General features: G+C 43.4%; 1 protein-coding gene across 2 annotated transcripts in view; it reads right to left on the reverse strand.

Moving 5' to 3' along the window:
• Positions 1 to 10,087, reverse strand: part of LOC110533478 (F-BAR and double SH3 domains protein 2) — a 56,117-nt gene extending 46,030 nt beyond the window's left edge. The window contains exons 1-2 of one of the 2 annotated variants that reach the window (XM_090186110.1): positions 9,732 to 10,087; positions 6,851 to 6,948 (exon numbers count right to left, since the gene is read on the reverse strand). Coding sequence is in view for 1 of the 2 variants with exons in the window: in XM_021617728.3 (XP_021473403.1) it covers positions 6,851 to 6,948; positions 9,732 to 9,752 (119 nt within the window). In the remaining variant the exon portion in view is untranslated. The remainder of the gene's footprint in view (positions 1 to 6,850; positions 6,949 to 9,731) is intronic. The other variant, XM_021617728.3, reaches the window with a different exon arrangement.
• Between the last annotated feature and the right edge of the window lie 424 nt (positions 10,088 to 10,511).

The following is a 10,511-nucleotide window of genomic DNA, read 5'->3' on the forward strand; positions in this document are numbered from 1 at the left end:
TTTGCATACCGCCCTAAAAGATCCACAGATGATGCAATCTCTACTGCAACCCACACTGCCCTTTCCCACCTGGACAAAAGGAACACCTAAGTGAGAAAGGTATTCATTGACTACACCTCAGCATTCAACATCACAGTGTCCTCAAAGCTCATCAATAAGCTAAGGATCCTGGGACTAAACGCCTCCCTCTGCAACTGGATCCTGGACTTCCCGACGGGCCGACCCCAGGTGGTAAAGGTAGGTAACACATTCGCCACGCTGATCCTCAACACAGGGGCCCCTCAGGGGTGCGTGCTCAGTCCCCTCCTGTACTCCCTGTTCACTCATGACTGCAAGGCCAGGCACGACTCAAACATCATCATTAAGTTTGCTGATGACAACAGCGGTAGGCCTGATCACCGACAATGACGTGACAGCCTATAGGGAGGTGGTCAGAGAACTGGCCGTGTGGTGTCTGGACAACAACCTCTCCCTCAACGTGATCAAGACAAAGGAGTTGATTGTGGACTACAGGAAAAGGTGGACCGAGCACGCCCCCATTCTCATTGACGGGGCTGTAGTGGAGCAGGTTGGGAGCTTCAAGTTCCTTGGTGTCCACATCAACAAACTAACATGGTCCAAGCACACCAAGACAGTTGTGAAGAGGGCACAACAAAACTTATTCCCCCTCAGGAGACTGAAAAGATTTGGCATGGGTCCTCAGATCCTCAAAAGGTTCTACAGCTGTACCATTGAGAGCATCCTGACTGGTTGCATCACTGCCTGGTATGGGAACATCTTGGCCTCCGACCTCAAGGCACTACAGAGGGTAGTGCGTACGGCCCGTAACATCACTGGGCCAAGCTTCCTCCCATCCAGGTCCTCTATACCAGGCGGTGTCAGAAGAAGGTTCTAAAAATTGTCAAAGACTCCAGCCACCCTTGTCATAGACTGTTCTCTCTGCTACAGCACGGCAAGTGGTACCAGAGCGCCATGTCTAGGTCCAAGAGGCTTCTAAACAGCTTCTACCCCAAGCCATAAGACTCCTGAACAGCTAATCAAATGGCAACCCAGATTATTTGCATCCCCCCCCCCCCCCCCCCTTTACACCGCTGCTACTCTTATTATCTCTGTCACTTTAACTCTACCTACATGTACATATTACCTCAACTAACCGGTGCCCCGCACATTGACGCTGTACCGGTACCCCCTATATATAGTCTCTCTATTGTTATTTTACTGCTGCTCTTTAACTACTTGTTACTTTTATGTCTTATTCATATTTTTTAAACTGCATTGTTGGTTACGGGCTTGTAAGTAAGCATTTCAATGTAAGGTCTACAACTGTTGTATTTGGTGCATGTGATTAAAACTATTATTTGTATTATTTTCATGGCGCACAAGACACCAGTCTGATTCACGCCTGTCTCAGTGGACTAATCCATTGGACGCCACGGGGATGGCACAACCCATCACTCCTAAGGCATTTGATAATGAAATTGTATATGGTTATATTATGTAAAAAATAATGCTGCAACACTAATCAATCTCATTATTTTATAACAAATGCTCAATCTTAGGGCGCCGTAGAATTGGCACCTATCCCTATGTTGCTATGTGCATAATAGCAAAGTTAATCAGTATGGTGGGATTGAGAACAATGCGGTGGAGGCAGCAGACAAAAATAACTGCCTTTGCCTGAGCCTTGTTGTCTAAGAAAACTGCCTTTGCCTGAGCCTTGTTGTCTAAGAAAACTGCCTTTGCCTGAGCCTTGTTGTCTAAGAAAACTGCCTTTGCCTGAGCCTTGTTGTCTAAGAAAATTGAGAGAGGAGAGAGTATTGTTTACACTGTTGCAAATTGCCAGAAAAAAAAATATTGTAATATAACAACGACTGTTTGACACACACGATACTCACACAACACTTGCTCCTATACCCTCCTTTTTCTAGATCCCCAGTAGTTTCCACAACTAAGTCAAATGACCTCCACAGATCTGACTTCCTCTTTCCTTCCTGAGTAGCCAGTAAACATTCACCCTTTGAGTTTATTTTTCATGTCCTCCACATCCATTTTGCTGTTATAACCAATGATGTGATTATGATAGGCTATAGGTGAGGTCCTATTGTTCATATGCATGTGATGCTCACGCATTTCATGTAAAGAGAGCTAGGGTTGAAGGAATAGGGAATGTTTGTCAAACAAATGAGGGATTTTGGTAACAGAACAAAACTTTACAGTCAAACTAAATGGCTGTAATGTTACAGCTTCAGCATGGACAGTGCAATAAACACTGCTATGTGTTTAAACAGAACGAGACAACGTGCCCCAGTCACACACTGTCCTTTTTATAACAGTTTGACCATCGGGTTCTTTCTTGAGTCATTTCTGTGTCTTAATTATGTAATCAAACAGTATGCTTAAAGCATCAGACAAAGCTCAGCGCATATGTAGTTGATTTTATTCTGTCTATATAAGGAAAAATAAGGTTAAACAGGACTCAGTCAACCAATATTTTTTTGTCGGGGACAGCCCTAAGATTCAACAGCCAATGATATGCTAGGCATCATAAATGATGTATCAGACTGATATCTAGGGAGTTGTGGCTTGTTGAATAGCATGTCAGATTATAAACCTGACAAATTGTTTGATTGAGACCAAAATAGTAGTAGTGGTGCGAATAAGCAGCATAGACACGCTGTAGTATTTGAGCTCACATGCATTCTGTTTCCATTGATCATCTTTGAGATGTTTCTACAACTTGGGAGTCCACCTGTGGTAAATTCAATTGATTGGACATTATTTGGAAAGGCACACACCTGTCTATATTAGTTCCCACTGTTGAAAGTGCATGTTTGAGCAAAAACCAAGCAATGAGGTCGAAGGAATTGTCCGTAGAGCCCGGAGAGAGGATTGTGTCGAGGCACAGATTGGGGCAGGGTACCAAAAAAAGCCTCCATCATTGTTAAATGGAAGAAGTTTAGAACCACCAAGGCTCTTCCTAGAGCTGGCTGCCTGGTCAAAAGGGGGAGGAGGGCCTAAGCCAGGGAGGTGACCAAGAACCCGATGGTCACTGACAGTTCCTCTGCGGAGATGGAAGGTTCTCCCAGAAGGACAACCATCTCCGCAGCACTCCACCAATCAGGCCTTTGTGGTAGAGTGGTCAGACAGAAGCCACTCCTCAGTAAAAGGCACAACAGCCCACTTGGAGTTTCCAAAACAGCACCTAATGGACTCTCAGACCACGAGAAACAAGATTATCAGGTCTGATGAAACCAAGTTTTAACTATTTGGCATGAATGCCAAGTGTCACGTCTGGAGGAAACCTGGCACCATCCCTACGGTGAAGCATGGAGGTGGCAGCATCATGATGCTGTGGGAATGTTTTACAGCGGCAGGTACTGGAAGACTAATCAGGATCGAGGGAAAGATGAACGGAGCAAAGTACAGAGAGCTCCTTGACGAAAACATGCTCCAGAGGTTCACCTTCCAACAGGACAATGACCCTAAGCACACAGCCAAGACAACGCAGGAGTGAGTGGCTTTGGGACAAGTTTCTGAATGTCATTGTGTGGCCCAGCCAGAGCCCGGACATGAAACCCAATTGAACATCTCTGGAGAGACCTGAAAATAGCTGTACTGCGACGTTCCCCATCCAACCTGACAAAGCTTGAGAGGATCTACAGAGAGGAATGGGATAAACTCCCCAAATACAGGTGTGCCAAGCTTGTAGCGTCATACCCAAGAACACTCAAGGCTGTAATTGCTGCCAAAGGTGATTCAACAAAGTACTGAGTAAAGGGTCTGAATACTTCAGTAAATGTAATAGTTTTTTATTTTGAATAAATTTGAAAAAATTCCTAAACACCCGTTTTTGCTTTGTCATTATAGGGTATTGTGTGTAGATTGATGAGGAAACATTTAATCCATTTTAGAATAAGGCTGTAACATTAAATGTGGAAAAAGTCAAAGGGTCTGAATACTTTCTGAATGCACCGTACAGGTCCTGGATGACAGGGAGCTCGGCCCCAGTGACATACTGGGCTGCGATCAAGGGCGGTTAATTTGCTATACCAAGTGGCAATGCAGCCAGTCAAGATGCCCTTGATGGTGCAGCTGTATAACTGAGGATCCGAGGGCCCATGCCAAATCTTTTCAGCCTCCTGAGGGAAAAGAGTCGCTGCCGTGCCCTCTTCACGATTGTACGGGTGTGTCGACCAAGTCCTTAGTGATGTGGACGCCAAGGAACTTGAAGCTCTCGACCCGCTCCACAACAGCCCTGTTGATGTGGATGGGGGCATGCTCGTCCCTCTTTCTCCTATAGTCCACGATCAGCTCCTTAGTCTTACTAACGTTGAGGGAAAAGTTGACATGTCCAAATAGTCCCTCTCTGTTTCAGTCCGTTTTATTATGTTTGATGTCTAATGAATATGACCCAGGTTGTGTTGTTTGGAGTCTTTACAGTTCCAGGAGTGAGCAGAGTATGGCACATCTTGTCTCTCTCATGTGTAAACAGTACAAGAACCACAGCATCAAATGGCCTAGTCCTTCTGTGATCAATATATTTTTCCTCTTTCCCACATTAGGCACCAAATGCAGAAAAAATTACTGAAACTGGGAGGGACTACCTGGACCTGTCCAATAAGAAAAATGGATTTGTGTTTTCCGTTACAATACGTTTTAAGTGGCAATTGAACACAACCCAGCCTCCTTGACGCGTCAGACACCCCAGGGCCACAGTCAGTTCCTTTTGATTGATGGGTGAAGTAGGCAAATTGGCTTTGACTAGACTGGTCATGTACACTGGGCATTTCATTGGAAATTAAAGCTAGAATCCTTAGTTGCTACATCCATTTTTGTACTTATGAATAGCCAAAATTTCACATGGGTCACTTCAGGCTAAAACAAGACATTACTGGTCTGAGTGCTCCAGTATTTGGCAAATCCAAACTGACAACAGATCTGGCTTCCCCTCGGGTGATTTGCATCTCCTCTTGGCCTCTTCTTCCTTTCCCTCTGAATGGGTCATGTTCATTCGAGCCTAAGTTTTAGTTTTTCCATTGCAAACTGTTTCTTATTGGTGTCCAAGAAGGCCAGCGTTTCCCAAACTCGATCCTCGGGACCCCAAGGGGTGCACATTTTGTTTTTTGCCCTAACACTACACAGCTGATTCAAAGCTTGATGATTATTTGAATCAGCTGTGTAGCACTAGGGCAAAAAACTAAATGTGCACCCAGGCGGGGCCCCAGGACCGAGTTTGGGAAACCCCGAAGTAGTCCATCCAATTTTAGTTTGTTTGGTGCCTAATGAAGGGAAATGGGATACCTATTAAGTTGCACAACTGAATGCATTCAACCGAAATGTGTCTTCCGCATTTAACCTAGCCCCTCTGAATCAGAGGTACAGGGGGCTGCCTTAAATCGACATCCACTTCATTGGCGCAGGCAGATTTTTCCATCTTATCTGCTTAGGGATTCGAACCAGCGACCTTTCGGTTTACTGGCCCAACAGTCTTAAACGCTAGGCTACCGCCGGCCCTAGGGAACACAACCCTGGGTCGCATTCAATAGGACCAACGCTTTGGAACATTCAGATAGCATATTTCTATGTAGAACAAACATGCCAGTCATGTAGAGCAGTGTTTTCCAACTCCAGTACTCCCAACAGCACACATTTGTTGTAGCCCCAGAAAAAAACACATGATTCAACTTTAAGGGCTTGATGATTAGTTGACAAGTAAAATCAGGTGTGCTTGTCTGGGGCCACAACAAAAATATGTACTGTTGGGGGATACTGGAGGACCGGAGTTGGGAAACACTGAAAAATCAGACACACCAATAGCGTTTGCCGGCAGAGCATACTTAACACAGCTTTGCCCAAACTCAGTCCTCAGGATCTCACGGGGTGCACATGAAGTTTTCCCTAACACAACACAGCTGATTCAAAATGTTAAAGCTTGATGATTAGCTGATTATTTGAATCAACTGTGTAGTGCTATGGCAAAAAACTAAATGTGCATCCCTTGGCGTCCCAAAAAACGATTTTGGGAAACCCTGACTTAGCACCTCTGAACAGAGTGCCAACTGTAATTTGCAAACCGATTCTACATGTAGAATCGCGCGAAAATGTTGTCAGTCTGACACCCACCAGCAAGAATGTGGTCACTAAAAAATACTCCACACTGAATGAATGGCAGATTGACATTTGGTGCTGTGTGTCTGCTCCCTTAGAAATTCCAATAATAGAGCCGATGTGATTCCTATCTGCAACGTTTGACAACTGAACTTGGCCCTCCTCTCCCACTTCTTCCCTATACTATATCACTGCCTGTCCCTATCATTCTCCCTCTCCAACTATCAATATTTTTTTAATCTGGTAACCAAAATTCACATTTGGAGGATTCCAAGATTTCCTTACTATTCCATCCTGATTCCAGGAATCTTCCAACCAGGAAGATTCCAAAGTTAATTTATAATCCAAAACCAATTTTCCTCCAAGAGCGACTGGCTGAACAGCTCTGGTTCGTTTGATCTTTAGTGATTTTTCATCTCTTTGTCACCCCCCCACCTCACCCAAGCCAAATGACAGGAAGCCAGACCCATGAGTACTGTCCCCTTCCAAATAAACCCCTACCCCACAAGGGCACTTCATATCATAGACATTTACAAAGGTTGGGTAGGTTTTACCAATATGGTAATAGGGGCTAGGCCCTCTGACAGGCTAGGTAGAATTGTAGCCATTGATTATACATATCCAAGCCTTTCACAACTACACAAGTGCCTAGGTAGTAGGGGATAGGGGTTGATTTGGAACTGGGGATAGAGAAGCAGCCTCCACTGGCAACCACCAGCGCCCTCCACTCTCCTCCCCTTACCTCAGGTCCTCCAGTAGGTCACACTCTGTCTGATGTTTGATGTGTAGTCTGCTTATCTGCTCAGCGTGAGTGTGTTTCAGCTCCTGGGTAACCTTGACCTGAGAGAGGCAAAACAGTTATATCAGAAGAAGTGGGCAAAACATCCAAATCCAGCTCTTGTACATGGAGCAGAATACAGTCAACTCCTGATAAAAGCACCGCATGTCATATACATTTGAAGTCAGAAGTTGACATACACCTTAGCCAAATACACTTACTCAGTTTTTCACAATTCCTGACATTTAATACTGGTAAAAATGTATTGTCTTAGGTCAGTTAGGATCACCACTTTATTTTAAGAATGTGAAATGTCAAAATAATAGTAGAGAGAATGATTTATTTCAGCTTTTATTTATTTCATCACATTCCCAGTGGGTCAGAAGTTTACATACACTCAATTAGTATTTGGTAGCATTGCCTTTAAATTGTTTCACTTGGGTCAAATGTTTTGGGTAGCCTTCCACAAGCTTCCCACAATAAATTGGGTGAATTTTGGCCCATTCCTCCTGACAGCACTGGTGTAACTGAGTCAGGTTTGTAGGCCTCCTGGCTCACACACTCGTTCAGTTCTGCCAACACATTTTCTATAGGATTGAGATCAGGGCTTTGTGATGGCCACTCCAATACCTTGACTTTGTTGTCCTTAAGCCATTTTGCGACAACTTTGGAAGTATGCTTGGGGTCATTGTTAATTTGGAAGACCCATTTGCGACCACGCTTTAACTTCCTGACTGATGTCTTGAGATGTTGCTTCCATATATCCACATAATTTTCCTACCTCATGATGCTATCTATTTTGTGAGGTGCACCAGTTCCTCCTGCAGCAAAGCACCCCCACAACATGATGCTGCCACCCCCGGGCCTCACGGTTGGGATGGTGTTCTTTGGCTTGCAAGCCTCTCCCTATTTCCTCCAAACATAACGATGGTCATTATGGCCAAACAGTTCTATTTTTGTTTCATCAGACCAGAGGACATTTCTCCAAAAAGTACGATCTTTGTCCCCATGTGCAGTTGCAAACCGTATTCTGGCTTTTGTATGGCGGTATTGGGGCAATGGCTTCTTCCTGGCTGAGCGGCCTTTCAGGTTATGTAGATATAGGACTAGTTTTACTGTGGATATAGATCATTTTGTACCCGTTTCCTCCAGCATCTTCACAAGGTCCTTTTCTGTTGTTCTGGGATTGATTTGCACTTTTCGTACCAAAGTACATTCATCTCTAGGAGACAGAATGTGTCTCCTTCCTGAGCGGTATGACGGCTGCGTGGTCCCATGGTGTTTATACTTGCGTACTATTGTTTGTACAGAAGAACGTGGTACCTTCAGGCATTTGGAAATTTCTCCCAAGTGCAAACATGATTTTTAACAGTCTTTGGATATCTGCGTGTTCCCGGTTGACAGATTCACAATAATACCAAGCCATTAAATTGATCTAGGTAGTGTTCTTTAGGGCAGCGCAAAACAAAATTGAGTTTATCTTACTGGAAAATGGCAATCCCCTCCCTGTTTCAGACCATTTTATTTTCTAGTGAACAAGGCCCAGAAGTCAACTATGTACTAATCCAGAGGCAGATGAAGCTGGGTAAAATGCTTCTCTCTGGGGCTGGGTGGAGGAAAGCAGAGTTGCCTCTGTAGACTTCTAATTGGCCCCTGGGTTAGGTAACCCAGTCTCAGGGCTAGTAATTGGGTGTGTGTTCAACTGGGAAACCATTAGGGCTCAAACTACACTCACTGACCTTGTAGGCTACCCTGAGAAGATAATTCTGTCATCATGCATGGTGTTGATCTTCACTTGTCATTCGATCTCAAGTTGATCTGGACCATGTATTGGTTGGTGTGTTGCACTGTAAATTATAATACAGTATTTTGTAGTGGTGATTTGACTCCTATTTCTGAAGTGAAATGGTGACCCACAGCCTACTGTAATGTATTATACTATTATCATAACACAGCTGATCATTAGGGGAAATATACTATGGTTAAAATTAGAAGGCTATATTCAGGCAACTACAACAAGTCAAGTGGTTGATCTAATAGGCCAAGGTGTTTCTATTTCAGGAATTGACTAATCTGTAGTGCTACCACTGACATTTGAATATTCCTCAGCAATTGGTAGGCTAAACGAACCCGGTTTGAGAGAGAAATTAATCCACAAACTAGCTAATCATGAATATAACAAAAATGGCATACGTATCATAGTGATAATTGTTTTTTCCCCATTAACCCATTAATAAGAACATCATTGTTAAAAATAACAAATCTGGATTTTACAGAATTTTGATATCCAGTCCAAATTCAACTTCAACTGATGGAATTTTAACGCAGTATAATTTCTTATCCAACCCGCAACAGACTTCGGCGACTTGTCCGATGGTGTGTAATGTTTCTGCAACATGATACCGTAACAGGATTCCCATTACAATAATTGTTTTGCTGTTCTAGCTACAGTTGTGTTGCTATTTTATTTACACGGGTCCAAATTGTCATCCATCACCACTATAGTTTACTACAAAGTATCTCCACCAAAAGCAAGACTGTTACAATGTATCTTTGTCAGTTTGTGAGCCAGCCAAAGGCTACAACCTATTTGGAACCGTGAGAAAATGTGTTTTCCTTTAATTGAATACTAGGACATTTCTTAGGCTACTTTGGAACATTGAAAAAAATATAACCGTTTCAAGAAGTAGTCTAACAAAAAAGGTCGTATTTGCGTTTGATAAAAACTATACAACTTTGTTCCGACGTAGTGGGCACATATCTTAAAGTTGGACTGCAACAAAGCGTGCATCTTCCAACATTCGTCAAAACATTTGCAGAGGAAAGTAAAAACTAGACAACTCACCTTTCTCGGCGGAGGCTGCATGTTTGAATTTTAACCCCCAAGAAAAATCCTAACAAATATTTGCGTTAATCCGGAAATCCCGTGCAAAATGTTCTATAATTTAGATACAATCGAAAGACAACCATGCACTGTGAGAATTTAGCTAGTTTGATTCAGGCGGCCATAACGACCAAACTCAACACACCGACGAAGTCCTGTTAAAAATTGACTGCCTCCGCGAACATAAAAGTGAAGTTTGCGATTCAGTGGGGTTTCCGGTGGAGGAGAGAAGAATGGCGACACGCTGAGGAAATGCACGGGATTTTTCATTGGGATTGAATTGCTCTGGGTTGGGATGAAGACTCGCCGTGGGCTATATCTCTCTAGTGGCAATGTCCTCTTCATAAACATTGGGATTAGTTGGGGATTAGGTGATACAGTACATCTCTCTAACCCCTGCACATCTGTGCGTTTAGGCCTATGCCGTGGCCCTCAAAAATACACCTATTTTATTATTCATTCGCTCTCAATTGTCTCAGATGAATATAGAGATGTATCCCTACCACAGATAAATGACACGTAAAGGCGAAATTATACATACAGTGCCTTGCGAAAGTATTCGGCCCCCTTGAACTTTGCGACCTTTTGCCACATTTCAGGCTTCAAACATAAAGATATAAAACTGTATTTTTTTGTGAAGAATCAACAAGTGGGACACAATCATGAAGTGGAACGACATTTATTGGATATTTCAAACTTTTTTAACAAATCAAAAACTGAAAAATTGGGCGTGCAAAATTA

The sequence above is a fragment of the Oncorhynchus mykiss genome, chromosome 10 (assembly GCF_057628025.1).
Source record: "Oncorhynchus mykiss isolate SJ-2025 chromosome 10, ASM5762802v1, whole genome shotgun sequence".
In the NCBI taxonomy this organism is placed as follows: Eukaryota; Metazoa; Chordata; class Actinopteri; order Salmoniformes; family Salmonidae; genus Oncorhynchus; species Oncorhynchus mykiss.